At 46.7% G+C, this 20,063-nt stretch overlaps 1 protein-coding gene across 1 annotated transcript; it reads left to right on the top strand.

The window, feature by feature from the left end:
- Window positions 1–5,051: 5,051 nt before the first annotated feature.
- On the top strand, window positions 5,052–19,799 carry TTC34 (tetratricopeptide repeat domain 34). Its single transcript, XM_036396067.2, has 7 exons — window positions 5,052–6,612; window positions 6,729–6,954; window positions 8,555–8,747; window positions 10,161–10,327; window positions 10,770–11,037; window positions 11,974–12,188; window positions 17,710–19,799. The coding sequence occupies exons 1-7, from the start codon at window positions 5,084–5,086 to the stop codon at window positions 18,226–18,228; spliced, it is 3,117 nt and encodes a 1,038-aa protein (XP_036251960.1). The 5' UTR covers window positions 5,052–5,083; the 3' UTR covers window positions 18,229–19,799.
- The last annotated feature ends 264 nt before the right edge of the window (window positions 19,800–20,063 follow it).

Raw genomic sequence — 20,063 nt, 5'->3', positions numbered from 1 at the left:
ACCCCACAGATTTTTACTCCTGGTCAAGCACAACCTTTGTGCCTGTGGAATAGGCAGAGCCAGTTCTCTGCCTCGCATGGAGCCACTGCAGAGCTCCCAGCACAAGGAGAACAAATCAAATTCTGCAACTGCACAGCGGAATCCCAGAGCCACAGCCCAGCCAGGCGCTGAGACAGCAAAGTCTGTGTGTGGTGACCTCTGGGTGCTTTCTGCTGTCACTGCTTTAATCTCCAGAACATAAACAAAGGGATTATTCCTTTTTCTAATGGAACAACCACGCTTTTCTTGTAATCTCACTCAAGTGCATCTTAATCCTGCTCCTTAAGGAGGATCCCTGCAGTCCTCTGCCTTGTCATTCTTATTGGGTGAGCAGAGATGAAAATAATCCAGTGCATGGAGAGATCACCTTGGCCTTCTGTGCCCACACACCTTCGTGCACCCAGGAGGTTGTGATTACCTGGTGAGCAGAAAACTTTGACTGAGGAGCTGCCTAACATATTCTATAACAGGATTTTAAGTCCTATTATAGAATATAGGACTGGAGTATAGGACTGGAATATAGAATATAAGTCCTGGAGGAAAGGAGGCTCAGAGGGGACCTTCTTTCTCCACAACTCTCTGAGAGGAGGTATGTCAGGGAAAAAGGGACAGGAGGAGGGTAAATGGCCCCAAGGTGGACAGAGGAGGCTCAGCTTGGACATCAGCAGGAATTTCCCCATGGAAAGGGTGCTCAGGCCTTGGCAGGGGCTGCCCAGGGAGGTTTGGAGTGCACATCCCTGGAGGTGTCCAAGGAAGGCCTGGATGTGGCACTCAGTGCTCTGGACTGGTGATGAGGTGGGGATCAAGCACAGGATGGGCTCTGATCCTGGAGATCTTTTCCAATCTCAATGATTCTGTGATAAAAACCACTCTTAAAAGACTGAAAACATCCTGAAAATTAATATTTCCTACCAAACTGCATTGGGAAGTAGATCTGTCACCGAGAACCCTTAGAGATCTCCATCAGAACTCTGCTGGGACCCAAAGGAGCAGCAGCAGCTGTGGGGACAGGGGGACACGGTGCCAGGGCTGCAAATTCCCTTCACAGGAGAAGGAAATCCTGCCTCAGGCTCACAACAGAGCTCCCAGCTCTCTCCCAACAGACTGGGGACGTGGAACTAAAGATGCCTCAGGATGAAATTTCATCCTGTGGCTCCACACACCAGCAGAGCTCCTCTGGCTTCAGTGGGGAGGGCACCCAGCCTGGATCATTTAGAAGAAACATCTTCATTCCCCAGCCTGAATGTTCACACCAGCCTAAAGAGAGCAGAATTTGGTGTCTGCTCTCCAGCCCAGGTACAGCTCAGAGTCATAAAATAAATATGAAAAACAGTCATAAAAATAAATCCAAGATTTTTTTAACTTTGTTAATAACCCACCCCATTATGTTCCTTTCTGTCAAAGAAAGGTCATCCTCCTTTTAAGCCGAATTTTCAACCCCAAAATGCTGTTTTCTCAGCCTCAGCCAGAGCTACACGTGGCATTTAACAGCTGTAAGAAAAGGGACTTGTTATCCTGCAGGAATTGAGAGCATTTAAAAGAAAGAAGTGTAGGATTTCTCAGCCCTGACTCTGAGCAGGGCTGTTGCACATGTGTTTGTGCACCTCCTGCTCTGCAAAGCAGGAAAAACAAAGTTTGCAAACTTGTTCTGTATTTACTCCCTCCCCACCCACCTCCCTTTAAAAATTCATCAGTAATCAGAGACATCCTGAGGAGCTGTTGTAGTAGAGTTACTATTTAATGCATGTGTAGCAGACTTAATATTTAATGTTTAGATAAACATCTCCACAATTTCCCTCCCCTGCCCTGTGTTTTTATGACCCTTTTAGGAAAGGAGCTGGTCTTATCTGCCCCACAGGACACACAGCAAATTGTCTGGGAGCTTGAGAAGAACCTCTAAGTCTTTAAGAGACTTTTCTGGTTCCACGTCTTACAACAACCGGTTTAAACACTCACACTCTCAGGGATCACACCAGGGCAGAATACAGAAATATTCTCTTTTTCCACTGAGCTCCTTAGATGTTGCTCCTCTTATTCCTTCAAGCTCCAGAGTTAAGAACCTAAATTGATTTAAGTTTGATACACAACATGAAATTGGTTGTGTTTTCCTCACCTAAAGTCAACAAAACAACATTTCATGAGGCTGCTGCCTTTTTTGGCCAAGCACAGCATCCCCTAAACCATCCATGTACAGCAGAGAGCACACGGGATCCTTACCCAAACCAGCCTTTTCCAGCTGGAAATGATGGATGGAGGACAATGCCATCCTCACATGCTCTGTATCTACGGGGCAAAACGTGGCTGGAAGCAACTTCCAGCCCACTCAGTCATGCAGCAAAGTCAGATGATGGGTAATGATTTTTGCAGCCTGGACCAGGCTCTGTTGGAGGCTCCAGTCCCAATTTTATTCCCACAAGCTCTGCCTGAGCCTCCAAGGAGGGGCAGAGGCATTTGATCAAGCCAGCTCCCCTTAATGTGATTTCTATTTCAGAACTGCTTCTGTCGTGCCCTTGAGTCTTTTCCTGGCAATATCACCTGTGGCCCGATGTGACAGCAATGCTAAATTATATCTTGATGGCTAATTAGGGTAATTAAAGTGAAAGTAATCAAATCAACGTAATGGGCAAACTTTAATAAAATGTCAAAAAATCTCTATTCATCATAAAGAGGTTTTTTTTTACTCTTTCAAATGTCAAAGAATGTGGAGAAAGAAAGAGTTGGACTTCAGAGTGGCCCTGGCTTAAAGGGACATCATCAGGCTGAACACTCCCAAAACCAGAGTTGATTGATTGCTAAAAACACTCTAATTGTTAAAAAATAAGGGCTATGATTTAAAAATAAGGGTTATTATTTAAAACACAAGGGTTATTATTTAAAAAGTAGGAGTAGCTATTTAAAAATGAGGTTTACTGTTAAAAATAATGTTTATTATTAAAATACAAGGCTTATTAATAAAAAATAATGTTAAAAGTTTAGGTTGCCTCACAGAGTTTGCTGTTTTGTGTAAGTAATTTCCTGTATCTTGTCCTGCTGAGGGTCATGACCTGGGTTAGTTTCCTGAAGATGATGGGGAACATTTCTCCAAGGTGAGGGGGATCTTTCCCCCAAGGTGAGGGGGATCCTTTCCCCAAAGTGATGGGGATCCTATCCCAAAAGTGAGGAGGATCCTTTCCCAAAAGTGATGGGGATCCTTTCCCCAAGGTGAGGAGAATCCTTTCCCTGACGTGATAGGGATTCTTTCCCCAAAATGAGGGGGATGCTTTCCCCAAGGCGAGATGGATCCTTTCCCCAAAGTGATGGAGATCCTTTCCCCAAGGTGAAGAGGATCCTTTCCCTAAAGTGAGTGGAATCCTTTCCCTGAGGTGAGGAGGATCCCATCCCCAAAGTGATGGAGGGTCCTTTCCCCAAAGTGAGGAGGATCCTATCCCAAAAGTGAGGAAGATCCTTTTCCCCGAGTGAAATCCTTTCCCCGAGGTGAGTGGGATCCTTTCCCCAAAGCAGTGGAGATTTTTCCCCCGAGGTGAGTGGGATCATTTCTGTCAGATGAGGAGGATCATGCCCACGCCATGCCCTGAGCATCCCTGCTGGTCCCTCGGGATAAGGAGGGAGAAGCTCAGGCACGGTTCCCGTGCCCGTCCCCGCCCCGTGGGACACCGGGACCGGGCAGTGTTTGCGGTCTCCAGGCAACACAGCGCCCGCTCCTGCCCTGTTCTCCCTCCCTCCTTTTCTCCTTCCTTTCCTCCATCCCCCCCGTCCCAGCCCCGTCTCGTCCCCTCTCAGGTATCGGCAGTGTCGGGCTCAGGTGTGCGGGATGAGGGGCAGGAGCCTCGTCCTGTCTGCTGGGTGGAAAAAAACCGATTTTATCCTCCTTCCTCCAGGCCAAGAGAAAAGGTAAGGGGTGGGTGAAGCATCAAGGTGTGGTGGCTCTGTGTCCTCTGTGTCCCCACCAGCGGTGACATTGATGATTAAAAATTTATCAAATGGTTGTCCCAGCCTCGTTCATGGACAGGGAACACTGACCAAGGGGGTGGGTGCTTTCTCTGTGAACCTCTGTATGTTTCTCATCATGGCTTTACTCCCTCAGAAACCTGGCAGTGACCAAACCCTGGCTTTTCACAGTGCCTGGGTTTGCTGGCATCTGGCATTTGAAAAACCGCTCCCTGCAAATGGAAAAACTTGTGTTCCAGAGCCCCTCATGGCTGATTTTCTGCTAAAATTCTGCTCCATGGTCCCCCATTGCTGATTTGCTCTCAAACCTGTGCTCCACAGCCCCTCACTGATGATTTTCTGTCAAAACTCAGCTCCACAGCACCTCGTTGCTGTTTTTCTGCTAAAACTCTGCATCACAGCCCCTCATTGATTATTTTCTGTTGAAACTCTGCTCCACAGCCCACCATTACTGATTTTCTATCAAACCTCTGCTCCATAGCCCTTCACTGCTGATTTTCTGCTACAATTCTACTCCACAGCCCCTCATGGTTGATTTTCTGCTAAAACCCAGCTCCACAGCCCCTCTCTGATTATTTTCTGCTAAAATTCTGCACCACAGCCCACCATTACTGATTTTCTGCTCAAACCCTGCTCCACAGCCCCTCACTGATGATTTTTCAGCCAAAATTCTGCTCCACAGCCCCTCAATGCTGATTTTCTGCCCAAACCCTGCTCCTCACCCCCTCACTGCTGATTTCCTGCTCCGGCCCTGTTCCACAGCCCCTGGTTTCTGATTTTCTGCTTAAACCCTGTTCCACAGCCCCTCATTTCTGATTTTCTGCTCAAACCCTGCTTCACAGCCCTTCACTGCTGATTCTCTGACTCCACAGCCCCTCACGGCTGATTTTTGCCTCAAACCCTGCTCCAGAGCCCCTCACTGCTGATTTTCTGCTCCACAGCCCCTGGTTTCTGTTTTTCTGCTCAAACCCTGCTCCACATCCCCGCATTTCTGATTTTCTGCCCAAACCCTGTTCCACAGCCCCTCGTTTCTGTTTTCCAGGCCCTGGCCATGTCCTGCCCGTGACGCCGCTTGGTGAAGGCCCAAGGCCCGGCCATGTCCCCTGAGGAGCTCGCCGCCCTGCTCTGTGGGGAAGGGGACGAGCGCCTCTCCCTGCAGGAATTTCCAGCAGCCGCGGCTTTTTACCTGGCTGCCTTCAGCTGCTGCGCCCCCACAGCAGTGCAGAGAGTGAACTCCATGGCCCACGGGCTCTGGGAGAGAGTGGTGGCCACCTTGGAGGCCTGGTGCCAAGGCAAGGCTCAGATCCCCAAAATCCAGAGCAGGAACTTGGCCGTGGTGTCCCTCAGCGTGGGAATAGCTGCGATTTTCCTCTCCACCCTCATCCCCAACAACGTGGTGGCCTCAGTGTACGAGCTGGAGGCCCTGCTGAGGCGAGGGTGCTCGGAGGAGGTGGTGAGGAAATGCAATCTCCTGCTGGAGGGCAACCCAAGGGGTTCCATGGAGCTGCTGCTGCTGAGGGCGCTGGCACGGGTGCTCTCAGGGACACAGGTTGGGAAGGGAATCCTGGATTATGTCCAAGCCTTTGTGCTGCACCAAACTGAGGCAGCAGCCTACGTGTGCAGCAGGCAAAGGGAGCACCTGCCCCAGGTCATCCAAGCTTTCTCTGATCATCTTTCCACGTGCCAGGAGAAAAGCCCAGGCTGCAGATCCTCGGAGCAGTGGCTGGGTGAGTGCTACAGATTCCTGGCTGCAGTGGCACCGGGGCACGCCTGGGTGTGCAGGGCATGGGCAGCCCACCTCCGAAAAACAGGAGAGTTTCAGGAGTGTGTGGCTGTTTGCACCAAGGCCCTTGAGGGATTCTCAGCTGCGAATCTCGGAGGTGAGGACGTTCTGGCTCTGCTCCTGGAACGAGCTGCTGGGTATTTCTTCCTGGGAGGATGCACGCAGGAAATGATGCAGGATTTAGCAGCAGCTTTTGCAGCAGACCCTGCCCAGGCAATGAAAGGCTTTGAAGAGCTTTTCTCACCCTGTGATGCTGAGAAGATCGAGGAGCAGGCCAGAGCTGCCCTGGAGGGGAGGTTTGCATCCTACAGGGAGGCTGTGCGTGCTCGGGCTGAGCTCAGGGGCACCTGTGGCACTGAGCTGCTCCCTCCTGTCATCCAGACAATCCAGCTGCTCCTGCACATCTGCCCAGGGTCCAGCCGGGAGCTCAGGGTCCGGCTGGCAGACTGTCACCTCCTGCAGGGACACCCCAGGGCTGCCCTGGACATGTGTGAGCAGCTGCTGGCAGCAGAGCAGAGCACGTACCACAACACCCTGCTGGCACTGCGAGGCTTCTGCTCCCTCCACGCCCAGGACCACCACGGAGCCCTGCAGGACTTCCAGAGGGTCATCGAGCATGAGTCCCCACATCCCAGCAGCTGCATCAAAGCCCTGTGTGGGCGTGGGCTGATCCGTATTTCTGGTGGCAGCAATTACTTGACAGCCCTGGATTATATCACAGCTTGCCAGTTGAAGCTGGATGAAACCATCTTCACCATCAAGTCCTATGTGCCATGGAACCAGAGGGGATTGCTGCTGAAGGTCCTCCAGGAGGAAGGACAGATGATGCTCCAGAAGAAGAGGTACCCAGGAGGCAGCTCATTTTCCTTTCAGAAAAAGCAAACAGGGCTGTGCACATCCCTAACCTTGAAGGTGTTTTGTTTTGTTGGCTTTTTTTTTTTTTTTTTTCCCACTCCAGAGATGCCCCTGGGGTTTTCCAGCTGGCTTCTCTCTTGGTGGAGCTGGACAGCTCTGACGAGGCATCCCGGATCCTGTGTGCTGATGCCCTGTACCAGATGGGCCGTGGGGAAGAAGCCCACGAGATGCTGTCACTGGCCCTCTCCAGAAACCCCCAGAGGGCTCCTGTGCTGGCCAGGCTGGCCCTGCTGCAGCTCAAGAGAGGCTCTGTGTACGATGGCAACCAGGTAAGGAGCACTTGGAAAGCCTCATCCTCAGGGTCATTCCCTCCTCAACAGCTGATTTGCCAAATTTGCCCCAGACAGCAGTGAAATTACAGATTAATCCCTGTGTTCAGTGGTTTGGGTGCATTTCCCCTTTATAACTAAACTTTGCTGTTAGGAGCTCCCTGAATGGCAGCAGGGAGAGAGATATGACATAGTCAATCTTGGAGCCCACATACAGAACCTCTAGCAGTACTTAAAGGTGTAAATAGAGGGCTGATGTTGCCATCAAATCATAGAATCACAGGAATTTGTGTCCAAAAAGGCCACACAAGGACTCCCAGTTAAATCCAGCTCATTCCTCACGTGATTTTTAATGGCATTTCTCAGCACTTTAACCAGGCAGTCCCTAGGGACAACATTATGGATTGGGAATGTTCCCTTAGAGAAAAGAAGGCACCTCCCCAATTATCCTAACAAAGCCTTGGAGAAGAAAGACACAAATTCAGAAACTCCCATATCAGTCTGCAGTTTTCTTTCTCCAATGCTGATAAATTGTGCTGGAAACCCTAAAAGCCATTCCAGCAAAGTTGGTTCTCCTACCCAGGATTACAAAGCTGAATTCCCAGGGTCTGCCATCAGAGGGAACTATTGTATTCTTTTTAAAATGCCATATAAATTCTGCTAACCCATACGGAGAAAGGTTTTATTGTCAGCACTTCACTACTGCCTATGAAAAATAAAAGTTTGCTGTAATTTGCTGCTTTTAGGGTGGCTGTTAATGAAGGATGTGGCTTTATTACAGTGCTCTCTTTGGAAGTTGGATTTCCATCTGCAGCTTCTGCTGCAATTTCTGCATGGAACATCTGAAAATTTCTCTTCAAAATATTTTTAGCCCACCTGCCTGTCAGATGCCAATCACTTTTATCTATCAATAAAACAGAGAAAGTTATGAGTTCAAGGGATGTGTCTGGTACATCAGGATAACTTTGTTCTTGTCCAGACTTCTCTGGCTCAGATTTGAATATCCAGTCCCTGCTGAGCACTGTAAAAACCATCTTTTGATTCATTTTCATTGGAAATTATGTTTAAAAAGTGCTTGTTGAGGCAAAGATACCAAAGGTCAGACAGGATGCTTTTCCAGAAGGACAGTACTTTGTGAGTGCTTTTCCCAAATTATCAATAACAATACTAAAAATAACTTACAGCACTTCCCTAATTTTTCATTAATCCAGTGGTTTTGATTTTGCAGTCAAAAGGGTCACTGGAATCCTTGTGTTCCACAGGAACATTCTCTTTTTTGGGCAGTCGTCCTGTATTTATAAAAACACTCCACTGTGCCAATGTGGATGCTGCCCAAAACAAAGCAGGCAGCACCAGGTATTTGCCCAGGATTATTTCCACAGCTGCAGTGGTGGTGAGGAAAGATAAGAATTCCTGTTTTCTCCAACCTGCATTCACAGCAGGGCCAGCTGAGGGGATAAATCAGGGAGATTTGTGATCCTGGGCTGGCTGAAGCTCCAGGGAGAGGTGGGGAAGCTGGGGAAGGACACAAATCTCTCACACACAGCCTCACATCCCATTCAACTCTTTCTCTGCTGCCTTTTCCTCTCCCATCCTTAAGCTGCTGAGGAGACTGATCAGAATTGGAGATTCCTCCTGCCTCCTGCCAGTGCTGGACATTTTCCAGGACGAGGACAGAAAGCTGCTGCAGAGGCACTGCCGCTGGCGAGCCCTGGCCATCCTGAAGGGCAAACAGGAGGCTGCTGCCATCAAAGAGGCCATTGCCCACCTGTCCTTTGCCATCCTTGCTGCAGGTAGGGCACCAGGATGCCCGTGGGGATTTGCTCCTAAGGGAAATCATGTGGGTGGGACAGGATGTCCAGATGTCCTGTGTCACCTCCCCGGTGAGGGCTGACACAGCAGGTTCACCTGGGCCAGGAATTTTAAATTTTAAATTTCAAAAATTTTAAATTTTAAATTTCAAGGAATTTAAATGGGTTCAGCTCAATTCTACGGGGACATCACTCCCTCTTCTTCACCCAGTGCAAAGGAGTGAATGCAGCCCCTCACACATTTCACCATCCCAGCTTTCCCTCAGGAGAGAGACCAGGCTGACATGGAAATTCTTCTGGCGTGTTCCAAGTAAAACCATGTTTGTATGGAAATCTGCCTTTCACTCTGAGCAAATGTTATGACAGCAGCACTGAAGAGAAGAGAGGCTGGCTGGTGGAAATGGAATAAAAAGCCTGTTAATTGCTTGGAGATGGTTCCATTTCACAGCCCGTGCATTCCAGCTTATCAGCTCCCCACCTGCTAGAACAGATGCTTGTTAAGAAATAGATATTGTCTTTAGAGGAGCCAACTGGTAGAGCTCCAGAGTGATAATAACCTTTGGTACAGAAGTTTTGGAGCAAACCAGGAGGGAGAAAAAGCCTCATTACTGCAGAGGAATTGCTTGGAGCCTGTCTGCTGGCTGATCCCTGCAGGCAGCTGCATTTGCTGACCTCCCTATGAAAACATATTTCCAGTGGCACTGATGATTTATCATCCAATATTGGATGCCACAGTTATTGATTGCAACCCTGAGCATATTAAGATCCTTATCGAAATTGCCTTGGAAGGAAGGGATATGTGGATGGCAGGCAGAGAAATGCTCTGCAGGCAGGGAATGGAGGGACCAGGATTTTCTCTGACAACTCTATGTGTTTATTTGGGCAGCACTTGTGTGAAAGCAGAAGAAAAAAAAAAAAGAAAAAAAAAGAAAAAGCAGCTCAGTATCACAAATCCCAGTGCATATTAATTCTGGCAGGGAATTAGTCAGTCCCATCTGGATAAGTCATTTATCCAAAACAATGTGTACCTTCCCTGCCCGTGGGAGGGGGCTGGGGACTCTTTAAGGTCCCTTCCAACCCAAACTATTCTGTGATTCTGACCCCACTTTATTAAAACAGCCAAATGGCTTCATGCCTCCACTCTCACGCAGTCCCAGATCTCCCTCTTAGGGCTTTCTCCTCTCATTCCTGCTGCTCCCACTCCAGCCTGACACAGATTCTTCTTTCCTTTCAACACGTAGCAGGAATTCCACTTGCAACAACAATAAAGGAAACTTCCACTTAAGCAAACTCTCATTGTACTTCATCCTGAGGTATCCTCAGGCCAAGTGGAGCTTTTTTGGAGCTTCCTGTGGGTATCCTTGCAGTAACCATGGCTGCATCCCTGTCCTCCAGGTGGTTATGCTGAGGATTGCCTTCTCACCAGGGCACGATGCTATGGGCGCCTTGGGCAGATGAAAACTGCAATTTTTGATTTTAATGCTGTCCTGAAGGAGGATCCCAGGAATGTGCAAGCTCTGAGTGGCCGAGGGTTTGTTCACCTCGCTCTGAGGCAGCAGAAGGTACTGTCCATGTGGGGCTTTGCTGGTTTTTCTGAGGGTACTGAACAAAATGAGTGTAAAGCATCACAGAATTTGTTGTGGAATCGCTGGAATCAGGAGTTTCTCACAGAATTTGGGCAGTGAAAGGCTCTGGCTTTGGCTGGGTGTATGAACAGCTCATCTGGCTTTGCTGATTTTCTTTCCAAGCCTAGGGAAAGGAGGGGTAAACCTTGGTCATGATTTTCTGTGATAACCCGAGGAGTTTAAAGCACTTTGCAAACACTGATTCAAACCTGCCTTTATGACCTCCTATCAGCTTTGCAAATGGAAAAGCTGCAGCACAAGGACAGGGAAGAGCAGAGTTTCTCCATGGTTCAGCAGAGAACAGAAAGCAGCTAAAAGAACAAATGATCAATACTTAATTATTGCTTCCACTTCTTTCCTTGGTGCTGTTTTTCCACAGGAGGCAGTGCAAGATCTGATCTCAGCACTGAAGGTGGAGGCAGGAGCAGTGATCCCAGCAATCCTGTCCTTGAAGCCTGAAGCCCAAGGGTTGGTCACTGGGTGGCTCCTCCAGCATGGCAGGGCCACTCTCAGCGAGCTCATGGCCACCAAAGATGTCCCAGGAGAAGAAATCCTTGGGGACCTACTCACGATGGCAAAAGCACTGACCAAGATCTGCAGGGCTGCACAACATCACATCTTCTACACTGATGTTCTGATGGCAAATGGTGAGTTCCAGTCCTTCAGCACAGCTGGTCAGGCCTCGTGAAGGAGCAGAAAATGGATAGATGTAAATATTAAATGTCAAGGGTGTTGCTGGATGGTTCTAGGTGGTGCTGGACGGTGCTGAATAATGCTGGATGGTGCTGGGTAATGGTGGATGGTGCTGGATGGTACTTCTCAAGAGAAGTTTGAAAACACTCTGGGACAGGGTATTCTTGGGACTTTAACTGGTCAAAGTGACCCCAAGATGTGTTAGAAAGTCTCTTTTCCCAGCCTGGCAGTCGAAGAAGGAGTCAGAACTCTTCAGTTCTTGGTCTCAAGGTTGTTTATTGCTTCTTATCTATAAAATTCTTTCTCCTGACCTGCCAAGCTCCACTCAGCAGGTCAGACAGAGGTACGCTGGCAGCCCGCAGGGCAGTGTTATCTTTTTATACTAAAAACTATGTGTACAATATTTACAATTCCTTCCCAATACCCATCACCTATGTTAGACAGTGAGCTTCTACTCTAAACCAACCCAAAAGTGCCACCATCACAGCAGAAGATGGAGGCCAAGAAGGAGAAAGGCTGGACATGCCCAGATTCCTCCATCTTGCCCCCTGAACCCCGATTCCAAAAACCCCAAAAAATCTATTTGTCACCCCGTGACAAACTGATTATTATTCTACTTATACTTTTGTGGCTTGCAGATCCTCATCTAAGGTTGGCAACTTGCTCCATGGGTCATAATCAAAACCACAGGCATCTTCTGCTCTGTGCCCCCTGGCAGAGGTCCTGGCAATCCAGGACAGCCAGAGAGATGCCCTGAATTCTGACAGGGTGTGACATAATTAACACCTTTGGATGTGGACTGGCTGCCTGACCCCTGCCTCGCTGTGGTTTCTCGGTACCTTTCTCCCCATGGGATGGGTTATGGAGTTTGTGCTGGTGTTCCCCAACAGGAAGGCACCAAGAGGCCCTCAAGCACCTGCAGGAAGCCTTTGGCCGCTGTCCTGCTGAGGACACAGCCAGGGCTCGCTTGGCTGTGCTGCAGCTGCAGGGCAGGAACGTGGCAGGAGCAGCTGCCCCTCTCAGTGTCCTGGCCAGGAGAGATGAGAAGGACGTGGCCTTTCTCCTGAACTTTGTAGACACCAAGAAACAGCAGCACCTTGCTCAGGTACAGCCCTTTTATTTGGATCCCACATCTGTGGATTCAGTGGGGAAATAATTGGGAAGCAAAACTGGGATTTTGCAGGAATTTCTCCCTGCCTTGAGAAGTGCGTGGGGAGAGTTTCAGCAGATGGATAGGGCACAAATTGGTTTTTCAGCCAGGGAGTTGGAGCCAAACTTCTTCCACTGCAGTGACCCTGATCAGTCTCTAGTAATCCATCACTGCCACATCTGAGCACTTGGGATTCCTTTTCAGTCTCCCTAGCACAAGAGCTGGTGATGCCCACACTGAAATTCAGGGGGTGTGAGGGCAGCAGGTAGAGATTTAACAGATCATTGCTAATTGTTGTACTCTGGGGGATACACGGGGCTCATGGATGGCTCCTGGTGAAGGGGGATTCATGTTTTGTTCATTTTCACGATGAAAAGAGCTGAGTATTTCAATTCAGTGACATTAAATACTTCCACCCTTCATTTGTGCAACATTCAGGATTTCTAATATGATCTCATTTTTACAAAATAAAGGTTTTGAGGCTGGTTTTCTTAGCTAAAACTGACACAACAATGCCACAAAGCTCTGATCCCCCCCAAGTATTTATTATTCAGCATTTTTTCTTGTTTCTCCCCCAAAGTACACCCAGAAAGTATCTCCAATAATAAGACAAGAGAAGGTCAGATTGATGGTGAAGAGTTTTAACACTCAGCCAAGCATCTGCAATTCTGATTACCCAGAAGCTCTGGATTCTGAGAATGAGTTTGCTTCCTTTTATTCAATTTGTTGCTGGTGTGCACCCTGGTGAGAAGCTATATTGTTATGCTCTCTCCCAGGTTATAAAACAAATAACATGCTGATATCCTTAATGCAGCAAGGGGAGCCCTTGGAATGTATTTTAACAGAACAGCAGGAGGATATAAGTAAACAAGTATTAATTTACCAGCCCCCAGACATGACCCATTACAGAGAAAAGAGCCCCTCTCTTCTAAATAATGTAAAAAGTTCAGTCTTAGGGGGAAGAGTTGGAAGATTTCAGAGGCAATTTGCAATCTTCCACTTTAGAAAGCTGATAAAGGAACAATTGAGACTGTGACTAGGGAGGCCCTAAGGAGGTGTCTGTAAATGAAGACACATTTTAGAGCTGAATTTCCCCTGCTGCCACATCACTCCTTCTGTGGGGGTCTCACAGCCCAGTCCATCCATGCTGCTTCCCTTCTGAGGCAACACAGGAGGAAGAAAAGAACTTGTCAGGAAGAAAAGAAAAATGAAAAGAAAAAAATCAAACTAACATTTGTATCGCTTATACTGCACTGACAAGTGAGAACCCACTGGTGCCACACGTGAGTGAAGCCTTTAAAATGGGAGAGAAACTTACTTCTGTCTCTTTTTGGCAGCTGTGTTTGAAATAAAACCCCTCACTGTGGCTTATTTATCATGAGAGATTGAGACAAGAGGTGTGACCAGGCTGATTCCAAAACTGGAGCCCAATACCAGGGTTGGGAGTTTAAAAAGAAAACATTGCTCCCTTTCATCTCATGCTTATAACTGTTTGAACTCAAGCACCTGGGAGTCTTTAGATGTATTTTGTGACCAGGGGATGAGTGTGTGCTCTCTGGGGTGTGGAAGGAATTGTTTCATCCACCTGCCCAGTGTCTCAAAGGATTTCCCAGCAGCACTTCCTTTTGCCTGTCAGCTTATTCTGGTTTGTGAAAGGAAGATCTCAATAAAAGCAAAGTTTTAAAAGCTTTCATACAGAATTAATGCTAAAATTCCCAATGATGGCCTGGCTTTGCCAGAGTTCCTACCCTGGGAGAGGGAGTTTGCTCTGTTCCTGAATTTCCCAGGTAGGAAAAGAAGAGTTCAGAGTTCACACCCAGTCTCAGCACTCCAGCACAAAAGCATTTCTGCCACATTGTTTTTTGAGAATTTGGAATTACAGGCATTTTTAAAACGTGTCATCATTATCCTGGAGCCAGGTCTGAAGAGCTAAAAATAGTTCTCCATAAGCTGAATAGGAAAGGGTGGAGGAAGGACAGAGCTCCTTGATGTACTCTTTCCCGTTTCATAGAAAACAAAGCCATAAAATTCTCCCATTATTTATAGTGAAAGTGGTCCCATGCTGAGAAATTTGTAAACAACTGGGAGAGCCCCATGGGAATAGGAATCTGAAAGATTTATTAAGCTGCAAAAGGTCAGAGGAAGGGAGTTTGCTTTGCTGCTCGTGCAGCTTCAACCCTTGGCTTTCCTAAGTCAGGGGTAAATGCACGACTGATTCTCAACCCCTCACACAGATCCTTGGGGCTGCAGCTGCTGTGGAGATCCAGATACCTACAAAAAAAGTCTCCAAAACTACATGGTCTGTGCCAGAATTAGGTGAAGTTGCCATTCCACATGGCCTTCATGGCATGTGCAGGTGGAGAAGGAAAAACTTGCTCCAAACTCTCCTGGAAACACCCAACCCTCTCCCAAAGCTCAGAGTTTATCATTCCATCTGCTGGGATTTGCTGCTCAGGGAATGACCCTTGGCCATAAATTCCATGCCCCGTAAACTCCTCACTCTTTTTCTTTCTAAGGAATTAAGCCTTGGTCATATCATAAGATTAGTCCCTAGAGGCAGGAACCAAAAAATGCTACAAAAATATGTGTATGTTCAGTCTTTTACACCCAGTGAGGTGAATAGATGGAAAAAAGGGACACAGAGACCTAATCCAGGGATCCACTCATGGCCCTTTCCAGGTGGCACCTGAATTATTTCAGTCTGGAAGCCAAAATCAAACTTTTAGTGACAACTTGGACTCCAATTTCCCTGGAATGCACTCTGAGGATTTTCCTGCCCTTCCAGGTCACCTGCAATGAGGCTGATGACAAAAATGCTTCCCAAAGGCCACATGCAGGGAGCAGCTGAACTCAGCTGTGGCCATCCTTCTGGCTTCCCTTGCCTTCTCTCCCTGAGCCTGGTTTTCATCTTTATCTCTGTTAGGAGATAACATGCAAGCTGCTGATTAATCCTTCCCTGTTACACCCCAAAAACATCCCAGCTCAGGTCCCTTAAATCAGGCAAAGCCAAAAGAGAATCCAGAATCCAACTGTCCAACCTTGCTCCATCTGCAAGGGTGAAAGGGAATCCTTTCTTTTCAGATGGGATTTTTCCTCCAAGTGTGTGTGGCAGGAAAGGCAGAATCTCGTGGCTTGATGTGGGGACTCTCAGGGAAATGGGAAGAAATGCCACATTGCAATATTGCTCAGTGAATAAATGCAATATTGTGGTGCAATAACCCCAAATGCCCCGGGTTAGAGCACTGAAACCTCCAGCATCAGATTCAGCATTCAGCACAACAACAACCATTGTGTTTTCTTCTGCCTCTGAGACAACAAATTCACCTTAGAGGCTGAAAATGACAATTTAACTACACAAACACAAGCTATCTTAAGGAACTGCACTGAGTTCCTTGGAACAATGTGATCCAGAACTCTGGAATTTCTAGGGGGGAACAAAAAACACCTTCTCTTGCCAAGATGCTCCTCAGGCAGCTGCAATTCCACCTCGATCCCTTGTTAAATTCCTGCCACTGAGAGGACACTTGGGTTGAGGAGTTGTTTTAAAAACATTTCAAAGGACAAAGCAAATGTGCTGCTCTTTAAATGTACACAGACATCTGAGATGTGTTTGGACAGGCTGTCTGAAAATTTATGGCCAGAATTGTTAAAGCCAGGGGTTGACACTATTTGGGGAGAAGTCCTATTGCTATTTCTCTGCGTGAAAGCTGAGACACTCCTTAATAAATATGATTATGTCAAGAAAAATAGCAATAGATATATATTTTATATTTTTTTTATATTTTATATATGTATATAATATTTATTTAGCAATATATATTATATAGAGATATATATTGCTATATATATATCTGTCGATATATATACATATATATATATAATGTGCATTATAATGAAATAACTGGGGCAGAATTCCTCCTAAACCATGAGAATAAACGAAATTATTTCATGCCACTGCTCTCAGACGAGGTGCTGGGACTTGCCCTGCACTATTGATTCCTTTCCTGCAGAACCTGTTCTCAGTCCTGGCAGACAGAAATTAATCCTAACCCCAGTCAGCCAAAATAAAAGGGGCACACAAAGAAACTGGAGGACCTGACCTGGCTGTCAGGTGTGGCTACTAAACCAGTGGCTGGGCTAACTGGATTTCTGCATCCACAAGCAGGAGTTACCCCTGAAATGAGGAGGATGCAAATATTTATCCTTTGCTTGAGCCTCAGCTTGTTTGGCCCAGCCTTTTGCAAGCCCTCAGCTGCTGATGGCAGCCTTTATAACCTGAATATTCACTCTGCTGCAGCGCATTAAAAGCTTTATTTATTACCAATAAAAGGGAATAATGAGAAATCCATTTGAGGCAAATACTTTTAAAGGACTTTTCTTCATTGACCTCCATGAACCTAAAAATTATGTGGCTCTTTCAGCCTTCTCTATTTTCTTGTTGTTGTTTTTCCCTTCAGATGAGGGCAGGGAGTTCAAATTGCACTCAAGATTAACAATTAGCAAAGCCACCAGTTGGCCTTTTTTTTAATTAATCTTAGGTAAGCTCCAGTAGAGACAAAAATTTCATTTTTAGCTCTTGCATTTGTGGGACAGCACCTGGGGATGATGGTCCAGGCACCTTTTTGTTCATAATTCCTAAGAAATTTAAACAAATTCAGAAGAAATTCTGTGCAGAAAAAAAGGACTTTAGAAGCTCCTGAGATAGCAGCAAGTTCCCAGTGGGCCAAGAATTTTATATCCTGGTCATATCATAAGATTTGCCTTGGTCATATCATAAGATTGAATAGATGGAAAAAAGGGACACAGGGACACAATCCAGGGATCCACTCATGGCCCTTTACAGGTGGCACCTAAATTATTTCAGTCTGAAAGCCAAAATCAAGATTTTAATGACAAGTTGGACTCCAGTTTCCCTGGAATGCACTCTGAGGATTTTCCTGCCCTTCCAGGTCACCTGCAATGAGGCTGATGACAAAAATGCTTCCCAAAGGCCACGTGCAGGGAGCAGCTGAACTCTTATCTGTATGCAAAAATTATTATTTCTCCAGCTAGATGTAATTCCAATATTTGATAAAACAACTAGTTAGTGTCTGTGTGTATGACCAGTCCAGACTAGATTTTTTTTCCCCTAATTTTTTCCCCTTTATGTCACTATAGGACATGAAATAACATGAGCGCACATAGCACTGCTCTCAAGGTGAAAAAAGGGAAGTTTGTTTCTTAACTCTAACATTTACAGTTTTCTAAAAGTGACAGTGGATTAAAGGGTGACAGTGCCACCTCTCCAATGACACTGGACAAACTAACAATCTATCAAATTTCTTTTCTTCCACAAAAGAATGCAAAACAACAAGTTATTTACAGAAGGTGTGTGAGAAAGTTTGTTACAAGAATGTAAACATCAGAAAGCTTCGAGAATCTTAAAAAATCAGGGCAACATCTTTATTAACTAACATGGATTACTCTGTCCCCACAGGCAGCAGCCCAGGAAGGGAAGGTGCTGATGAAAGTCCACAACCACCAGCAGGCTCTGGGCTACCACAGCCTGGCTGTGCTGGCCAGCAGGGCCAACCCCAGGTACCTGAGGCACAGAGCTGCCTGCCTGATGCACCTGAAAAAATATGAAAAAGCTCTGAAAGACATGGAAAAAGTGATCCAAGGGCATGGCTGTAACAGCCCAAAAACACAGGCTGGGGATCACTGCTGCCAGGGCTTCCTGCTGCTGGCCCTGGCTCGGGAGGAGGCAGCAGTGCAGCACTACATGCAAGCCCTGCAGCTGGACGAGCCCCTGGCCCTGGGCACCATCTCTGAGTGCCCTGGCAGGGAATCTTTAACCCAAACTTTTCACAAAATTGCACAATATAACTTTGAAAAGCAGCGTTATGAAGAGGCCTGGAAAATCACAGACTATGGGCTTAAAATTGGTAAAAGTTCTGATCTTCAGAAGCTGAAAGCAAGACTGAAAAGAGAGGCATCAAGCTGTAGCATACATTGATTTCTCTGTTTGGGGATTTTCCAGTCTGATTGCTTTCTGGGAGGCTGCAAGAATGAAGGAAAGATGAGGAAGATAAGAAAGATAAGAAGCTGATGATAAATATGCAACAAACACTGAACATGGAGCAGCAAAACAAAACTGACCAAGAGAGCAATGAGGAAAAAAAGCAAATTGCAGCATTCAGGATTCCTTAAAATTATTGTGGATTATGTAAACTCCCCATTGTGAAAAAAAGCCTTTTTTCTGGCTAAACAACAAATTCTAACACACAGGTTCCAGTCCTACTGAAGGAAAACATTCAAATAAATTGCAGCTCATGAATAATAATAATGTATTTCCTAGCTAGCATTTGATGAGCTTTAACACTGTTCAATCAATTTGCCTTATTTTTATGGGCCAGTCAAAAGGATCAGTCAGAAGTAACTCCTGTAGGGTGTTTGTGAAGGCCCTGTCTGTTGGTTATTGGTTACTACTGGAAGGAAAACATGATCCAGATTTTTTTTTCAGCTTGCAAATGGAGCCGACAGTTGTTTAAGGATATAATTTCATGCTTGGAAAGAAGCTCTCCCACAGCATCTTGATGCACATTATGGGGAAAAAGCCTCATCAGTGTCACTAGGAATAAAATATAATTTGAAGGGGTGTGTTACACCCTTCTCCTGCTGCCACACCAAAAACCTCCTTGGGCTAACCCAGAGTGAGGGACCTGACTGGATTTAAACTTGTGTGTGTGACTTTTGCTTTCAGGTTTTTTAACTCATTTTTAAATTTAGAATAAAAAATCCCCAGCCGGGTTTTTTTTTTTTTTCCTCAGTCCCGGTCGGTCTGTGAGGCAACGTTCATCACCAAAGTTTGGGTGCAGACCATCCAGGGACCAGGGTTTTGGTCAGGCAGGAGGATCTTTTGGAGGCTACTGGGAACCAGGTTCCCGAGGACCAACGATTGCTGGGGTGTAATTTAGCAGTTGTGATGAGAGGGATGGTGAGTTTGTGTGTCATCTGGAGGGGGTGTTAATGGTAGATGAGTGTTGTTTTTTGTGTGCTTTTGTTGGTTTGGGTTTCCTGTAACAATAAATCAACATGTAATGAAAACAGAAAAAGGTTATCATCTTGTGTTAATGTGTATTGCTCTGTATTGCTCTGTATTGCAGGGTGAACACAGGGTGAACTCTCTCCTCCTTGCTGTGACACCTGGGCTGGCAGGGATGACACAGTGACCTCGGCCAGCCAATGCTGCCTGTGCCATCACCTGGCACTGACGTGCTTGATGGAAATCATTTTGCTGGGATTTTTCTCCTGAGAAGCCTCAGAACAGAAATGGAACCAATAACAATCTGCTGGCTGTGGAGTGTGGGCTGGAGATGGTTTAGCAACAGGGGCATCTTGGATTAGTCTCCTGTGCATTGTTTCTACTTGATGACCAATCATGGTCCAGCAGTGTCGGGGCTGTGAGCAGTCCCAGGTTTTTATTATTCATTCCTTTCCAGCTTTCTGATGTCTCCTTGCTCTTTTAGTATAGTTCTAATATCTCATTTTCTTTTAATAGAGATCATAAAATAATATTTCAGTCTTCTGAAAGGTGGAGTCAAGATTCTCGTCTCTTCCCTTGTCCTGGGGACCCTCAAACACCACCACAATCAGCGGCCGAGCGGGTTTGTGCAAGCCTCTCAGTAACCCTTGGCCAGTCCCGAGTCAGCAGAAACCGGGGGGGCAGCCCCGACACGGCCGAGAGCAGGGAGACACTCTCTGTGCCCCGAGGGTACTGAGGGCACCTGGGCTGGGGGGAGACACCCTCTGTGTGTGCCCCGAGGGTGCTGAGGGCACCTGGGCTGTGGG

This window comes from Molothrus ater, chromosome 23 (assembly GCF_012460135.2).
Source record: "Molothrus ater isolate BHLD 08-10-18 breed brown headed cowbird chromosome 23, BPBGC_Mater_1.1, whole genome shotgun sequence".
Classification (NCBI taxonomy): domain Eukaryota; kingdom Metazoa; phylum Chordata; class Aves; order Passeriformes; family Icteridae; genus Molothrus; species Molothrus ater.
Note: the sequence above shows the minus strand (reverse complement) of the source record. Positions and strands in the feature narration are given on the sequence as shown.

Excerpts from the sequence above, each read along its gene's own strand:
- TTC34 (XM_036396067.2), top strand. The coding sequence starts at position 5,084 with ATGTCCCCTGAGGAGCTCGCCGCCCTGCTCTGTGGGGAAGGGGACGAG. Across the intron at positions 10,328-10,769 it reads TCGCTCTGAGGCAGCAGAAG|GAGGCAGTGCAAGATCTGAT; the intron begins GTACTGTCCATG and ends GTTTTTCCACAG. Across the intron at positions 11,038-11,973 it reads TGATGTTCTGATGGCAAATG|GAAGGCACCAAGAGGCCCTC; the intron begins GTGAGTTCCAGT and ends GTTCCCCAACAG.